This window comes from Pomacea canaliculata, linkage group LG2 (assembly GCF_003073045.1).
Source record: "Pomacea canaliculata isolate SZHN2017 linkage group LG2, ASM307304v1, whole genome shotgun sequence".
Classification (NCBI taxonomy): domain Eukaryota; kingdom Metazoa; phylum Mollusca; class Gastropoda; order Architaenioglossa; family Ampullariidae; genus Pomacea; species Pomacea canaliculata.
The window spans coordinates 9,594,575-9,613,252 of NC_037591.1; the positions used below are offsets into that span (position 1 = coordinate 9,594,575).

General features: G+C 43.7%; 1 protein-coding gene across 2 annotated transcripts in view; it reads right to left on the reverse strand.

The window, feature by feature from the left end:
• Nucleotides 1–18,678, reverse strand: part of LOC112556266 (inactive tyrosine-protein kinase transmembrane receptor ROR1-like) — a 232,331-nt gene that overhangs the window by 28,756 nt on the left and 184,897 nt on the right. For both annotated transcript variants that reach the window (XM_025225105.1, XM_025225106.1), the window contains 4 exons: nucleotides 8,381–8,487; nucleotides 7,853–7,961; nucleotides 2,702–2,740; nucleotides 845–978 (listed from right to left, as the gene is read on the reverse strand). In XM_025225105.1, coding sequence (XP_025080890.1) covers nucleotides 845–978; nucleotides 2,702–2,740; nucleotides 7,853–7,961; nucleotides 8,381–8,487 — 389 coding nt within the window. The remainder of the gene's footprint in view (nucleotides 1–844; nucleotides 979–2,701; nucleotides 2,741–7,852; nucleotides 7,962–8,380; nucleotides 8,488–18,678) is intronic.

An 18,678-nucleotide genomic window follows, 5' to 3' on the forward strand; every position in this document is an offset into this window, starting at 1 on the left:
TTTTAGCCGGCTTCTTATTATCTTCCTTTTCCATTCACAGCTAATCCTCTCCTCAGGTCGCCTGCACTTTTGCTGGGGATGCTTTTCTGACTACATCCGATTTACTCCTACGAACCCTTTAAACCCCTTGATTACAAAATGTTAGCTTAATCCTCTTAGTTTCCTTTCCTGTTATGCTGTTCAGGATTTTGTTTACTTATTTATTTTGGCGTCTGTTGTTAAGGATTTGGTTTGCGTTGAGGACAATCTGGTTTATGCCTGCAAACGCCTCTAAAATCACTGATTACACAAAAAAATAAAAATGAAAGATTTATCTTCTTAGTCTTGTCACTTGAAGTGCTGAACAAGGAAGGTGTTCTAGCTTTAGCAGAATGTTTTTGAGCTTTTAAAGTTTTTTTGAGGAGCAGGGAGGTTGTTTTGTTGTTTTAGACATCAGCAGATGCTTTCGGCGCATGCGCATGCTGACCTGCGGGAGTTGATGTTTTGGGCTGATTAATCATCTCTTCGAAAGATGTTGGTCGCAAGAGGTTTTAATGCAAAAGTTCAGGAAGAGTTCGAGAAGAATCTGACTAAATTCCAACAGATGTTGCGCAGAAAATCTCACAGGTGTTTGGAACTCTACCAATACCAGGTAGAAATACCACAAAGTTTGCTTTAGTTCTTCTTTGCAGAGATGGATTCATGGAGGAATAAACCACAGTTGCATAGACAATTTAAGATATGAGATTATACAATAATTACTAGACAGTCACTATCTTTGTGGGTTACCAAGGGTCCAGAAATTTAAAGTAAAAAAGCAGCAAGGGACTCGTGGGAAAGATGAATGATGTTACACATCGCATACCTATAAACTTCTCTTCGTTCATTCCCTGTGTGAACTTTGACTGCACGTAGATGCTCATGTTGCCCACAAACTTGGAGCAGGTGCTGCCCCGGTAGGTCTGGCAGAAGCCCTCCGCCTTGTCCTCCTTCTCGTCCCTGCAACAGAGGGGCCAACGGTTACTCACTGCACTTGATGAGGCACAGGACCGGCGTGCAATGTAATGACAAACGGACTGATTGCTGGAAATGACTTCATCTTCTCTCTCTCTTTGTATGCATGCACGCTGACACACACAATTTCCGGTCTGCGTGCGCACATACACTCCCCTCCCCAAACTTTCATCTTTGTGAGTGTGTTTGTGTGTAAACTGTAAGTCTATCTCTCGTGGATCATGTAAGTATATATAAATATGTACACTTGCTAGAGATGAAACAACGAAGCGGGATGAGACACACACATGCGACCGCGTGGAATGAGAGAAAGAGAATGGAGTAAAGAGAGAATTAGTCTTCATCAAGTGGTGACCGTTTCCTCCAATCTAATCAACGGCTTCGGAAAATGAGTTCAAACACAAGAGATTGCATCTCAAAGACAGCGTGAAGCCAGCGCATGACTCACAGGGTCTCCGTGACTATATCGCCTTCTACGTGGTTGTCACACCAAAAGCACGTGCGTTCCGAGCCGCCATCCAGTGAGTCACGAGCACGTCGTGTGCACAAGGTCCTCGTGATGATGCAATGAGGGCAGGGTGTTGTTGAGGGAGGGACGGAAGGTGGATAGCATAACATCTTGACCTCTCCTTGTCTCTACAAATCAGGGCCTCTTCAAAAGCAGCCCAAGTTCTTTTGATCTCTGACAGGCCCTCCCGGCCCCTAACCCCCTCTCCTCCACTTCAGCGGTTGGACCAGGACCCTCCTCACACGTAAGGACGCCTTTCACTTCTTCTGTCATCCAAACCGAGATACGACACGGAGCTTAACATTCCGACCCGGCACGGCGTTAGTGTTCTTTGATCCTCCTGGTTCAGCGCCGGCGACTCTCATTACTCAGCGTTGATGGAGTGTAGGGTGCAAGTGGCGACGCCAACCGGCGATGATGCAGTCAAGCCTTTCAGCGACCTTATGAAGAATCCTCGAGTCCCAATACCCCCTACCCCCACAAAACCACCTCTATATTTCACAAATCTTTTCCAACTGTCAATCTCTTTGAGCCTCACCCACAAAAAAAAAAAAACCAAAAAAATTCTCACTTTGATATTCATTTCCCCGTAAATTATCATTTATCTTCGTCACTAATTTCAGATAAAATATTTTTCTTTATCACATAGCAACTGCATAACTCAGTTATTACTCTGGGGCGAGGTTGCGACCTCTGGGTCTATTGTAAGGGAGGAAACTTCAAACGCCAAAGGCTATTTTAAGGTTCTCTTCCTCCCCACCCCCAATCCACCATTTTTTTCCCATTTTGCTTTCTATTGAAATATTACCGAATCAATGCCACCCCCAAGAAACATCATCGCAGAACGAAGGAACTAGGTGAAGGGGAGAGCAGCTGACTGGTCAAGGGGAAGCACTCCAAGGTATCAGTTGTCTCGGGGCACGTGTGAAGGATTCTGGAATCAATGATTGATTTACTCTGAGCAAAAGGAAGGGTGTGCGTACGTTCTTTGCAAGATGTCATGAAGTTCTGAAACAAAGACCGTTGAAGTTGTATCGAGCGCTTCTGTGACTCCCTGGGAAACGCCTTTGTTACTCACAACCCTCACCTCGGCTCGGACGTGCACTGATGTTTCAAAATTCTAACATTTATCTGGTTTGGTTGAAGATGCCCCCGCAACACACACACGTAAAATAAAAATAAATTATTTTGTTTACTCACGATCCAGGAAGAAGACTAGAGTCGTATCTGCCATTGAATCTGAAAAATAGAAAAGTCGCTGAATATGTACATTCGAGAAATAATACAAGGCATCTACAAAGGAAAAGTGTGTCCAGTGAAAGGCTAAATTGGACAAGAAACATATTTTAATACAAATATAACCAGAAGGCTGTGTTTCTCGCTTAGGACAACGTTTAATTGAGGGAGAGATGTAGTGTAATGATACAATCCACAATATTACATTTTTCAATACAATACATTTGGTGAGAACTGAAACCAACACAGACAAGGGTCGCACACAATGTAAACATTCTGTACACTCAGAGAGAGAAATATTGTGACAGTCAAATACTTGAACACAGACACTCTAAACTCTAAAGCGAATAAATTTACTTTAAATTTTTATTTACAGCTCGCCGGTTGCTGAAAAATATGTGGACGTCTGGATTCTGACCGGAAGTGAGTATAATAAACACGTCACACGTGCTTCTTCCGTCAATTGTGTGGTAAACCGAACTTGCCATGCATCAACTGTGTGGTGATTAATCCTCCGGCAGATGGCGTGAATGTCGACTTTGTTGATCTGAAGACCAGGGCAACAATGGCCGACAGTTTGATCACTTCCTGGAGGGCCGTGTGGATGGTCAGTTACCTCCCTTGGCGGTAAGCTCTTCAGAGTGAAGAGAGCCCCCCTCCTACTCACTTGAGCACACCCGGACTCATACTCAGATGACGTCAGGGGGTACATCTCCCTTACCTTCCTATCTCCGCATGGCGCTCGTTCACCGCGGGATAAAATGTTGATACTGTACGCCGCCCTGGCACTTTAATGGCAGCCATTTGGAGAATGGGGATGAGGTAGTGGGAGGAGGAGAACGCACGGCACACACTCACTACTGTCGAGGTTTCTACAGGTATTTCTGGATCGCGGCAGTCTTAAAACATTCCGACAGGTTCGAGACGAAATCTCGACGGTCGGTTTTTAGGGGTCTGACAACGAGGCCCGAAAATACCGTCAGTTAGGAGTGGCAGTCCGACAGTCTGCCCTGAAGGTTGTAGACAAAGCGACAAACCACACACTCCACCCCACCCCTCTCCATCAACTTCGCAACACTCCATCAAACCATCTGCCTTTGGAGAATGATATTCTTATAACTCAGGTGAATTTAAAGTCAGTTCTGCAAAGAGAAATTCTGAGAAATGTTAAAGTGATTCTAAGAGGAGAAAGGGTAATGAAAATGCAACTTCAATCGACTAACTCTGAGGCCCGTTTATAAGACTGAAAGCATGAACCTGCGAAATGCTCCGTCTTTACAAAACAGAAATAATTACTGGCATGGAGATTGCAGAAGCTCGCGGGTCGCGCACTCAACAACACGCCATGGCTGCACGAGAAGGCGCTAAAACAAATAAAATAAAAAGCGACTGTAAAACAGGAACTAAGACAATGGTTTGGGTTCACACTGTAATGAAAACGCTGCAGCCTGATGGTCCCATCGAGACCCGCTGTCGTGTGGAAGATGGCAGAGGTCGGTGGATATTCGGTTCCAATCGCGATGCTTGCGTTTGATTTACAAACATGGATCATGGCTGTCTGGCAACCGCCGAAGAAGGCGACAAAAACAAATTTAAAAAGAAAATCCGAAATCGAAATGTCGCGAGGCGGTAACCGGCTCTGAAGAACATTCCAGGTTTTCTTCTCACAGCACCTCTTCCTTGCCCTCCTGACATCTGGACTGGGACGGGCAGGGCAGTAACTCACAAGGCTGGACAATCTCCTTCAGTATTTATGGCGGCAGCACCTACCAGCTCGTTCCTTCTGGGACTGCCATTTGGCCTGCCTGCTCCACCCTAGCCTCATGTTTCGGTCTGTTAAATGGCCCCAGTCACCCGAGGTGCCGCCGGCGATGTGCACGAGACACCGGATGATAAAGATAACAGACGAGCGTTGGCGAGAACTTGCATCCAGTCTTCCTCCGCGTCTGAAAGCTGTCAGGTCCGAACTTGAATGACAACACGGAGAAAGATGTGTGTGTGTCCCTCCTTATGTTTGTATTTGTGCAAGAGTTAATCGTCACATGTTTTTACAATAGCCAGGGCCGCCGAGAGCCAGCCCGGGCCCCGGGACAGACCTCTCTGGGCCCCTTGTACTTGTAATCGTAAATTATTTTCCCAGTATATAATGTATGTTTACAATTCGAATCTCAATATCTAAACTCAAACTCAACTTCTGCATGTGTAATGCTTGGGTGTTCTGTCCTTAGACCTTTCTTTAAAAGAAAAAGAAAAGGAGAAGAAAAAAAAAATCCACTGACCAAGGCCGGGCCCCCTTGACAGCCGCGGGCCCGGGTACACCAGACCCCCCTGTCCCCCCTCTCGTCAGGCCTGACAATAGCTTATTGTTATTAATGACCAAACTATGTTATAAAGTTTCCGGCAGATACTTGTCCATATTCTCAAAGAAAACTTCAGCTTTTTTATTCTTACCGCAACATTTTTCACACTATCGTGTCTGCTGCAGCCGGGGCAAGATCTGATCATCTTGGTTAAACTGATGAAGTAAGAATTCCTTAAAAGTGTTTTAGACGAGGTTTTAAACCTCGTGACTCAACAGGACATCAGGGAGGTGCAGAAAGGACAAAGGTAGGTGTCACTCGAGAAAATCACGGGGATGAAGCTCGTGACAAACATGTCGATCACACCGGGTACTAAAGCTCGGGTGGACGACTCCACAACTTGTTGAATTTCATAAAAGCGCGAAAACTGCACCGGAAGTGACGCGAATGGTTTTCCTTTTTTGTGCACGTTGGCTCCGCTTTTTGTTTTTTTATTTGCTTATTAGTTTTTCTTTTTATCTGTTGTTGCTGAGGCTCGGCGCGTCAACACTATAATGGAGGATGAAAGGACACGGAGGCCACAGCTGGGAGTGCAAATGCAGTCAAACACTGGGGTTGAGTTTGTGCGCGCTGACATCAAAGATATTACGAGTCTTATCTTTGAGGCCGCCTTCCGACCGAGCGGGGAACACGACAGTTCAAGGGGGACGACCTCAAAACAAACTTTAACTACTTTCTTTCAAGGGCTGGGAGCTAGGCGAGACGGCAGACTAGTGAACCAGTCGCCGACAGGCTCGTCAAAGCTCGGGGAAGGCTTTGAGAAGTTGCAGATCCGCGAGAAAACTTTCTTTTGAACGGTAACATGCATTATGGCGTCTGCATCGTCAGGTGAAACGAGATGTGTTAAACAAAATCCGCTTGTCTTTGTCAAGAACCAAAGACAAGCATTCCTCTAATTTATTGCTTTAGCCGGTCTTTTACCCCCTCCGTCTTTAGCTACCTATCCCTCCCCACACCCCTGACCCCCGCCGTTACGAGAATCAAGAGCGTTCCACGCATGCGCATTGAGCAACACTGACATGCACGCTGTCTTTGATGCAGCGCATCAGCAGTCATATCTGATGCATGGCAAGCAAGTCTGGAGGTCTGGGCTAGGGAGAGATGGGAAAGATGCAAGAAGATGAAAATCTCGAATAAAAAAATTGTCTTGCAAGTTATGTCAGACACGTGACAGAAGAAACAAAGTTTTCAACAGACGCCCACAAACAGGCGACGGGTCCAGGGTGTCACTGGCGCCTGGGTGGTTAGGCAACAACAGCTGCAGGGTAGGTGAGCCTGCCACCCGAACTCTCCACGAACCAGCGGAACGAGGAAACGTGGGTTTCGTAGATCAACTGTAGAGAACGCTCGCCACGAGCGCTAGCGGGACAAACACAACAGGAGCGGAGACAAAGATGTAAATTTGAGACGGCGAACGGCGCCATTCAGTATCTGGATGTATATTTTCACTTTATTGCATGTACAGTTTTATGTATGGAACATGAGCTACATTCCCTCATGCAACCCTCGACAGAAGCGAACCTGGGTCGTTGAGAGCTAACAGGTCCAGACCTTAAAGGTCAGTTTATAATCCGCAAGTCACGGCCTCCTTTGATACATCCACTCCATAGCTGCGGCTCCAAGGAGACCTCTGGTATATTACTTATGACCGCGAGGTCTAGATATATCAAAGGAAAGCTTTTACTTTCCCTGAACTGCTAAACGAAACGTCACCTCTCTAGGTGTTAGGGTCGTCCGATGGCGGTTAACAGTGAAGATTGACTGACCTGGGTTCAGATTTCATCTCGGGCACGCAGTTATTTCTCTGTGACATCTGGCTGCTTTGATGTAACCTTAGTTGCTGGCTCGAAGTAAAAACAAATTCCCTCAAGGAACAGATAACTGACTTTACTCATGACATAAACTCTTTTCCTTCTTTATTTTCATCGCTAAACAATCGTTGACCTCCATCTCCTACTGTCAGGTGAGCAGTTGTGGTTATATGTTTTGAGAAGTTTAAAAGTTTATGTATATAGTTATGCCTAGCAACGCATCAAGATGTCTGGACTCATGACACCAGCGCCTGATCCTGTGGATCCTGAGACGCCCGATCCTGTCTCGACATGAAAATAAAATCCTGCAGTTCGAGATGCTTGTTCGTTATACTGTTATACCCTCCATGTTTCTTGATCGTGATAGTCGAGAACCTTGCTTATTTTTATACTTGAGCTCATGCTTCCATGTTGTTTTCCTATTTATTACCATTCCCTCTGATTCGGATGCTCTGGAAAGATCGAATAACGTTTCGCCTAACCGCCGCTCTGTCTGTTTTACGATTCCTTCTCGTGTCGAGCTGTTGTTTTGCTGACAGGTCTTACCGTTAGTGATGTTTGTTACTGCTGAAACCCCCGCGATCTCAAAATGTTCTAATAATAAAATGAAAAAAAGGAAACCCCCAGTTTGGAAAGAAGTGCACATTAGATAGACATTTCCCACTACCCACCGACGGCATAATCTCGAAGACAACCATTATGTATCATTTAGATAAAAAAACTTTCTGAATCCTTTGATGAATCGTGCGTTTTACGACTCGACGCAAAAAAATAAAAATAAAAGAAAGTGGAAAAAGACCCCCACAAGAATATTAACCTAGCCCCTAGACGCATGCTTCTTGCAAGCTTTTAAGGACGGCGACACTGTACCCACGATTATTACCACGGGTACAGTGATGGATTAGCAACAAGCAGCGAGCGTGGGATGCAGACACGTGACCTACCCTTCCACATCCTCATCGTCTTCGCCTGGCAACAAGGAGGGAAAGTCTGTATCGGAATCCATGTCCTTCGTCTTGCTGGTCTTGTCGCGGGCTTCCGGTGGAGGATCTTCTGCAAAAGTCGAGACAAACCATGGAATGTGTGTGTGTGGATGTGGGTGGTGATGATCGGGTGTATCGTTCTCCACCCCTTCTCTGGCGTGTGCATGTGTGTCGGTGGTGGTGATGTGGTAGCGGTGTGTCTGTGTGTGTGAGCGAGTTATCTTGCAACAGATGGTTTATTAATTAATTTCCCACAGCACTTTCCTTGAGTGTCCTTTTTCAGGAAATGAGAATCCATTCAAAGTAAAATTATACAATTTAAATTTAATTAAGAAAAAAATCATCAATAGCAAGTTCTATAAAGAAAGCCGGCAAACCGGTGAAGAGGTACAAGAAAATTGTTCCCTTTCCTTCCTCTATTCATCTTTATGTGCGTGTGTCTGTGTGTCTGTGTGTCACACACAGCTGATAGCAGGGTAGTGTACTGACCATCTTTCACAAGGAGGATGCCTGTCGTATCCTTGTCCCCAAAGTTGTTGCTGGCCTTACAGGTGTAGTAGCCCGTGTCTGAGGACCGCAGGTCATCCAAACGTAACCTGTTGATCAACAAGTGAAAGCTGTCATGTCAAGATGTATCAACTGTCACAATCGAAAAGCGCAAAATTCTACAAACATGAACTGTGACAATCCACTAATATAAGTTGTTACGGTTCACTGGGCATTACAATAAGCATCGCTGCTTAAAGTCAACAAGCGCAACCATCGACGCGCAACAAATATTCACCTGTGACAGTCAATAAGTATCGCCTGTTACAGTCGGCAAGTATCAACTATTATAGTCTACAAACATAACCTGTTACAGTCTACAAGAAAAGTAACCACTGCAGGCAAACAGCAAAACAAAGTGTCTACCTGAATCTCTTTTCTGAGGACATCGCTGACCAAACGCAAGAGGAAAAAATAAATAAGATCCTCACACCCACGCAAACACATGCCCCCTTGACCCCCTCCTTCTTCATTGAACATAGTGCAGGCAGATAGGTGCTTAAATGAATGTGACTCAGACAGATTTTAATCGAATTTTAGAGGAATACTTATGTTATTGCTATCTCTTCTATTCCACAAGAGAAAAAAAAAAAAATACCGGCATATCACTTCTGCAAGCTCCCCACATTCAGTGAGGTGATTATCCCGCATCACACCGAAAACAGTTGGTATCTAGCAATATATTCAGCCATTCCGAAACAATCTCTAGGTCTGCACTTTAAAATGGTGGCATTTAATGGAAAGTAAACAACCTCGTGGTTTGTACAAAGCAGGACAGCAAGCCAGCTGATGACACGAGGGAGCTTTTACTGAGATAAATTCTGAACAAAAATGATAAAACTCAATAAAGCATGTTTTAAGTTCTGAAAGTTTCTTTAAAGTAAATCCGAAAAAGTCTCAAGACCTTTTCTTTTCTGTATGTAATTTTTTTTTAAGTTGTCCTAGCTATCAGCGGAATACCTAAACCCACATTCATCTTCCTACCTAGCGACCATGGCCAAGGGAGATAATTTTAATAGACTCCCCTTCCTCGACGTGGAGACAAGAAAAGTGATAGAGACTCGAGCTGGGCCAAAGTCTGTGGGGCCTTCAGGGTTGTCTCGACCCCTGGCTGAGCAAGAGAAGGGGGAGCGGGTGACCTCTCTCTCTAGTCTGGCATGTGTGATGCCCTGGCAGGGGAGACAACAAACCGCACAGAATCACTTACCGCGAGGCTTAATCGCTAGAATTGGGGCGGGATGGAATATTTTGAAAGGATGGGGGAGGTGATTGAATACGGGGGAGGGGAAGGAGGGGACACGTCTTCTTTCCTCTTGTCTTTGTCGCGAACTTCATTTCTCTCTGAATGAAGAAATTCCTCTCCGTCCTTCCCTACTGTTCCCCACTCCGTCCTTTCCAATTTCTTCATTCTGCATACAGGCGGCTTGATGTATACCTCCGATCACAAACACACCAACAAACAAGACATTTTGATGGAAAAACCTTGTTCTCTGTGGACTGAGACCCGCTCCATCTTTGTTTTTGTTCCGATGTCTCCAGACAGGGGTAGGGGTGGTTGGTCAGTTTCTATATATTTGTCTCGGTTCTTTTATTGTCTATCTCCATAACTTTATTTTCTTTCTTTACACCCGTGTTGTAGATCCATATCTTCCTGGACGTTTTACACCGATGCTGTATTCCTTCTTTATGTGTCTGTGTGTGAAAACTAACCTCCATGTTCTGTATTTCGAACCCAAAAGAAACATCTAATGAAGTCTCTTCTTTCTCTTCCGTGAAAACGACTCCTTCCTTCTCCCACGCATCTGTCAGTCACTGGAGTTTTGTTTGTTTAGTTTTTTTCCCCCGAAGGGTGGGGGATGCTCTACAATCGGAGTGCTGTCAAGCTTGCGGAACGAGAGACGGCATGTACACGGGCGAGACATTAATTTTACAGCGATAACACCACCAGCGAGCTGCAACATATCTTCACGGTGTCACTCTGTATGACGTGATATCCGGTCCAAAGCATTTGCTAACCGAAAAGTAACCTCAAGGAGCTTGCATGTCGCAAGTGCATGTTTTCCCACGATCTCACACCATCACACCAATCTACAAATAATCAGCAGAAGAACATGCGCGGCGGACAGACACAGAAAAATTGCAGGAAATCGTAGCACGAGTGAACGACTGCAACATTAGGTGAAGCATCCAGGAAGACATCGATCTACAGCATGCTGGAATGTGCAGCTAATCGTGAAAAAAGCGCAAGAAATGAAGGATGGATGAATTAAAGAAAAAGAAATAAAGGTAGGTAAGTTTGGTAACGGTGCTTTACTCACATGCAGAGGAAACAGTGTCACAGTCACAAAAAGAAAAAAAAATACCCCCCACACACAAAGTGACATATTCATTTATAGAGAAAGTTATGCCTGGGGACACACACACAAACAAACTCATAAACAACCCTCCCCTAAACTAAAGAGATGGGATTTCAGAGTAACCACACACATACACCACATGTAACATGGTGACACCCGCAAAATGATTTCTCCTCAGTCTTTTTAACATTCTGGACATCGTTATCATCTTCATCACAATTATGAGAAGCTACTAAAATTTTATCTAACATCAAAAGGAATAAATCACAAACTAAAGAAAATGATTAATGCCATTGACGTACAAGGAAATATGTAAGAAAAGAGGAAAGGAGAAAAAGATGAAGAAAGATAACAAACGAAACAAGAATATCGACAACAATCAATCCCCTGTGATACTCTGAAGAGATAGTATGGATCATGCCACAAGGACAATATTATCCGATATTAATTTTTCATCGAACGATCAGACACAAACGGCATCCTGCCACACTTCTCAGCCAACTCTTGAATACAAGATGTGGCTGTTGGACGCCATTTGCCAAATTGTTGACGGTCTAGTTAATAAAAAAAATGATTTAGCTGTTGGCTTTTTTTTTATTGAAGTATTATGATACGAGCAATATGAATTCATTTTGATCTCGTACGCCAGGATATCCCCTACCCCCAGAAAAAACACAAACACCTCCATCTTCTACTTTGAATGAAGATGAAAATGCTTAGGTGGGAAAAAAAAACAAAAAAACCGGCACACCTGGCGCTTAAAAAATGGTGGGTGGAAGGGGCTGAGATAAACATTTCACAGGTGAAATAACATGATAGGGCGTGCAAATTATCTCGTTAACTCTTCACGCCCGCAGCCGCTGCGATACCGGCGAGACTCTCGGAGCAGGCGAGACCTGAGCGCGAAGTTAGCGGAGAGAGCAAACTTCCTTCGCAGCTGTTTACCCAAGGAGTGGATGATGGCGGAAATTACATAATCTAAGTAAGCCTGGGTCTTTAAAAAAAGCCTCTTCACTTCTACACCGAATGACGATCAGAAGCGGGCAGACAATCCAGAAATAATGAGCTGTTTACCGTCGCTCGATATCGTCCCTTTCCGTGGTGCGCTCGTCTGAGATGACTTGTGGAGTGCAGCTTACAAGGCTACAAACAGCTTCTTTCGTAAAACTTATAAAGATTTCGCTGGTCCTACTTACAAGACTGGGATTATTTTTTTTAGCGCAGCTTACAAGTCTGTGAATGACCTTTTTAGTGCAGCTTTTTGCTGTGAATAACTGTTTTAGCGCAGATTATAAGGCTGCAAATGACTTCTTTAGTGCAGGTTACAAGGCTGAGCGGTAAAGGCGAGCACAGAATGCATAAAACCGGTAAGGAACGGGACAACGGTTCCAGATGTCCAAGGGAGGCTTTAAGGACAAAGGATTGGCAGGAAGAGGAAGAACAGAGAGAGAGAGAGAGCAGCCTGCGCTAAACAGCTCTTGTCCATTATTTCTCCAATGGTTAAACAAGGGAAAACAAACTAAATATACACAGTTGTTGTGGTGACTTTCCTACCATCGTGATTTCACACAGTAAATGAATTTCTGTATTGTCACCTATGACCGCTCTTACTTCTCTAGTATGTCCTCCCTCTGAACAAACCCATCCAATGTTCACCCTGTCCTTCCTGTCACTTGTAATACGAAACACACTGACTTCTTAATCTTAATCTTCAACATTATTAATTATCAGGACTGCACAAACTTGAACTCATGTCTTTGCATTGTGGATGCGCTTCAGCTCGTAAACAACTCGCTCAAACATCTGGTTGAGGAGAGAGAGAGAAAGAGAGAGCTGCAAGTAAAGAAAACAAAACCTCCCATAATATGGATCAATCGATGGCATTTGAGGAGACAAATTTTAATGAAAAAATCTTGAAAGAAAATATAAAACACTATTCGAAATCTCTGGAGAAGGGGTTGTGGGGGGAAGCAGCACCATTCTTGAATGACATACAACGGAGTTATTGGCTGAAATGATGAAGAAGCTCTTGCGAGAAGATTGAAAATCTGTTGGCGATGCCGGCTATGAGCTCATAAAAAACTGAAGGAAGTTGGGCGGAAGAGAGATGAAATAATATATAACCTTGATGCTTGACCACTCCTTGGCCTTCCTTGTTCGTGGTCTTCATCTTTCAAAAGAACAAACACAAGAGGATTACATCTTTGTCATCCATGCCTGGCTTCAGATGTTGCCGGGGATGGGGTGGAATGGGATGGAGTCGGGGGGTTGGGTGATGGAGGAGAAGGGTTAAAAATCCTTGTCCCGCCCTAGCGCCTAGTCGCTAGCAGCTAAGTCAGCAAATGCAGGCAGTAATTTCTGCAAGCTCTGAGAAAAAGAGAAAAAAAAAGTTGGTAAGAGATAGGAGAGGAGAAGGGGTGGCCAAGGGAAGAAAAGATGGTGATTGCAGAGACAGAACGCAGTAATTTCAGGAGAAAAATGTACTAGAGCCTGTTAATAAAAAAAGAAAACTCTTTTTTTTTTGGTTAGGAGGGGGGAGGCGAAAAAGGCATTGGACTTACCCCGGAAGCACGACAAAAGTCTCTGTGGACCGAGGGAGACCCGGTTGTCTGACCTTCCCTTCCCCCCGGCAGTCGTGGCTTTGAACCTTTCAAAATATTCCCTTTGTCATCTCTGGGAGCCCAGGCTGTGTCAACGAAATCATGTAATTTAAAAGTTCTTCGCAGCGGAATGACATCCATTGCATTTCTTTGATGGGCAAAGGCCGCATCTTGATTAATTTCCTGTCCTACAGGTGTCTCTGGTGGGCAAGACGAGACAATCGGAAGAAGAGAATTTCATAGAGCTAGCCTGCAGATAGCTGCACGAGGAAATGTCAAGTACAAATGTCGCGGAAACGCTGAACAGGGGGAGCTTTGAACACGAAATTGAATTATAAAAGAAAGTTTCAGCCGTTTGATTCAAAATATTGCATCGTGAACGGCCTGTAACATTCGCGCCGGTGGCGGTCATGTCTGTGTGTGTGTGTTCTTGTGCATTTTGTGTAGGAAGTTACATCTGTAAATTTTCCCCCTTTTTGAAAGTTCATAAAGTTTCGCATTAACAATGGTAACTTTGGACGAACTAGATATGGACGGGGAGGGAGAGGCAGTGGAGAAAGCGGCAGAGAGACGGAGGTAGAGGTTGCAACAGATGCAAGATGTCTACATGCCTTTATCTGTGCCCACAGAATGGTGGACTCGTCCTCCATATTGGTCTTACCTGGAATTTCTTTTTATTCCACTCGGTTTCCTCTCAATAAAATTTTTTCAGTCCCTTAATTGAACTACATTTTTTCCAGCAGACAACTGCCCGTACCTATGGGTGATGCCATTTTTACCTGGAGCCGATAGTAATAAGAATTAACTAACGGGCCCTGGTCACCCAACCTCCCTCCTCTTTCCCCAAGTCACACAATGCTCTTATTTTTCAAATTTGTAATGAATGTTTACCCTTCATGCTAATCCACTCACCAGCTTCCTGTACATTTTTCAATCATTGGTATTTATTTATTTTGCATTATTTAATGTTATCTTTTGATTGTTTTTCTTCATTTATTACCACATAGTATCATTTAGTTTTTTTCTGTTTATCCATAGTCTATTACCTATTCTTGGTACATGTCCCTCGAACAATTCTAGACATCGATCTGTCAACTCAGATAATCAATAAAACATCTGAGTGTTCGAGGGTTGATGTGAGTAGGCATCGACCTCAGTGCAAGCTGGAATGTAGTCGATGACAAGCTTTATCGTTCAGCCATCGTCATCCACGATAATTGGCTTTTACTCTGTAAATACTCATTAATTAATCTGGACCAAAGATAATATTAGAGCCATGATAGAAATCTCCATTCGTTTGATTATCATAGAGAAATCAGTTGAGAATAGAAGGATGCAAACTACTTGCCAGGGACGGTGTAAAATGAAGAAGGTATAAGAAAGTATTCTTTTCAGTTTTCATCTCGAATGCACCTGTTTGGCTTCGGTATTTGGAACCCAAACATATATTCATGAATATTTTTGAGGTTTAGACAGCTGTCGTCTGCTGCTAGGAAAGTGAGCGTGGATGCCATTTTGTTCATTTATTCGTGTGCAGCTTAATGCTTTTATTCGTGGTTGAGTGGAGAGAGTTTTATTCCTTCTTTCATATAATCAATGCAGGCGTTGTCTAAAATGTTCATTTTACAAATATGCTTTTATGTGGTTCTAGTTATGGCCGAACACAGTTTATTTTATTATTATTTTATGTCCTCCCTGCCTGCGAGTGAATGAACTAATCAATGAACCAGTGATTGAGTTTCAGAAAATAGAATGTTTGCCCCCTTTCTCCCCATTTAAAAAAAAGTCGACAGTTGGCGGGGAACGAAAAAGAGTAATGGTAGGGAGGAGAGGCCGAATAGAAAAAAATAAAATAATCAGAAAATAAACGCAGAAAAAATTTTCAATGATAAAAACAAAAACAAAAAAAAAGGATAAAAATTTTTGAGAGACGATTGCAAATGTTGTCGCGCACAAAATGTAAACAGAACGCAAACAGTCGACAGAAGCTGGGTGGGTGCCTACCCGTAATGAGGAGCCTCGCACTCATCGGCCTTGCTGGGAGGAGGGCTGAGAGTCACGTGCTCACAGCAGCAGACGGCAGGGGTCCGGTCGGCCGACCACAAACGTCCCGACTGAAGGCCGCCATGTTATACACACCTTGACAGGTACAAGCCACCCACTCACGCTCTTACCGCGCACCTCAACCCATAGAAACGATTTTAACTGTAAAAGGGGTGGAGTGGGGTGGGGTAGGTTGGGGGAGGGAGGGAAAGGTACTGTCGTAAATACTCGATGATTAGCTAGAGCGTTTACCTCCCTCTGTCTGCACTGAGATGGTTTCCCTTAACGAAGACAGAAAAATGAAGAAACAGAGCAGTTGGACTAAATATTGAGAAATTCATCGTTTATTTGTTATCATGGGGACAAAATGAAAAGGTCTGTTTTTTTCTCTCTTAATTACACACACATATATTTTTGGGCGTTTGCTGGGTAACGAAGAAAACATCTTTTACAAAGCCCTGGATACAGGATTTAGTAAGCCTTGAATAAAAAAATTTCCCTTCTCTTGAATTACACAAAAACCAATGAGTGTGGGAGAGTGAGAGCCCGGAACCATGTAAGGAAGGAGGCGGTAGCTTGCCAGAAATACTACAATCACAACTGTGAACATTCTTGTCATGTGAACAGCGCACACAAATAACATTTACTTGAACCACAACTACCATCTACTAAACCTTCTTACCTTCACTCCCAGCACCTTCCACTGCCTCCTCTACATTTTTTATCATCAAACTCTACCTTCACGCAGACGTCATACCCGATACCAGTTGGCAGTAACTTACAGACTGCTATCTAGTACTTGATGCCACTGGGTCTCCCTCCACCCTGTACATCAGTCAAATAAAAGTTTGCCTTGAAGAAAATGAGGACAAGCCGCTGATATTGGCAAACCCCTTCTGATGGGGGGTTGGTCATAAATTCACTCTTCCTCTTCCCTCAAATCACACCTACGACCCCGTCCCGTTCATGGTTGTTCAGAACTAAAAACATTACCTACCGGAGAATAAAGTGCATCGACCAATTAACAAACTAATGAAATTATTACCCAGATTGGAGGGAAATGTCCGATAAGGGTACCAAAATAGCAGCATTTACCTAGATCCTATTTCTCGAGGGAAGGAGTACGAAGAAAATAGGTGGCTTTTACTACATCCACAAAGCAAATTTACAGATTAAGGATAAAACATGAAAGAGACATTTATTTCATATTTAACTTACTTTTAATACAACTCAGATACACTTCGTTAAATATCAGTTGCCTGTGGCTAAAAATAGAAACAATTCTACTGAGTTCTACTTGAATACCCGAAATTGTCTACAGAAGATAATAAAAAACCCTTTGGCATTTACATTTCGAAATGAGAATCTGCGTAGCCGCGAATTTAAAGGGGCGTCACCCGGTGCAAATAAATGCCAAGGGGCTTAATCTGTGCACGCATGACTGAAGCAGCCACAGAAACGTAAGCCGAGTGAGTTCAAGTCAATAACATGACAGTCATAATTGTGTCCATCACGTGCTAATCACCGATGGCACTTTCATTCCCCTGGCCGTTCTACAATAACCTTTGACCCCTGTACATGCCAGACCAAAACCTCATCGACAGAGTACAAAACAATATTTGTGAACCTTTTAGGTTCTACGATCTCCCCCAACTCTCCCCCTTTTATTAAAAAAAAAAAAAAAAAATAACAAACCCGATATGACCAGTGGCTGTGGTTCGGTAAATACTGAAATGACTTTTGTGGGTAGGTCACCTGCAGTGGATGTCAGGTTATAATTTTTTCTGTCTAACCGTCAGGCACTGTCGCACCCGTCCGCTCCTGGCATTCATGGCGGCTTTAATAGAACAATTGTGAAGTCTTTGGGTGGAGTTTACGTTGATTATACCCCGCCACCCGGCCTGTCCAGCTTATAAACCTCAGTTATACGTTCCACAACACGTGTGCCCACTGATGCTCACAGTCCATTGCGTGCACGCGCGTTACGGAATGGAGGATACAGCTTACACCGGTTGGTAAGTTACAGTCTCGACATAAAATCCACTCAAACCTGGGTGTTTTGATGGTTATATTTTTAAACACAAAATGAAAAAAAAAGAAGACAGCAAAGGGTGAGTGGGTGAACCAACGAACAGGTGCACGGACTGCAAGCACGTGTCGGCAAATGAAACGCGATTACCCCCCTTTCTTCCGAAATAAATGAATGAGTGAGGCGCCTGAATGAGTAAATAAGCGCGTAAACATGTGTCAGCTAATGGAACGAACGTGGCGACCCCCTCCTCAACCTTTTTTCTTCACATATAAATAAACAGGCATGAGTGAATGAGTGAAGAAGTCAATGAATGTGTGCAGAGAAGTGAGGAAGACCCTGCGGTGCGGCGAGTGCATGACAGCGGGGTGAGGTAGGTGGGTGGACGTGGCAGGATCCCAAGGCAATGCGGGTACACGGGTACTGCAGATAGGAGGCAAGACTCAGGATGACGTGTACATAAATCTGCCAATGACAAGATGCCAGCTCCTCTGGAATGAAGACAAGAGAGAAAGTATGTTCTGATAGCGTGTCTGAATGTTGATGCCAGGAGGCCATAGTTTCTACTACTGCGGTGACAAGTCTGCTAACACTGGGAAACATGCGACTTGTTCCATTTTGTTGTCGGGGCAAACAGTTGATTAAAAAAATTGTAAAAGAAAAGAGAGAAAAAAGAAGTAAAAAAGGCTGTTGTTCTCTCTGCATTAAGGTCCCACCTAACCATGTAAACATTTGCATTTGTTTTATATACACTTGTAAAAGCTTCACCAAACTTGCTCAAATGTTCAACGACATTTTTCCTGTTAAGAAAGAGCTTTCACACAAGACAAAACTTAATTCTCTTTCGTGCTGACGGCGGTGTCTTGTCACAGAATCAAGAGAAAAGTTTGGAGAAGAAAGCTAAGCACTGCTAAGCTCATTGAAAGGAGTCCAAAAAAAAAAAAAAATCACTCCTCTTCAGAACATACACAAGAAAAATTAAAAATCCCAAGGCACACATACTACAGAAGTTCACAGTTATTTTGGAAACACGGGATTTTGCCCTCTAAGAGGTCATCCATTACTTTCAGAGTTTATTTTCCTGCCACCGCTTTCAAACAATTAACTTTTAAAAAAATGTAGCAGTTTAAATGATGATCAAAATGGCGTCAAGCTTAAAAAAATAAAGTTCTAAGGCCGGCGATGTCTTTAGTGTCGCTTCACACAAACGAA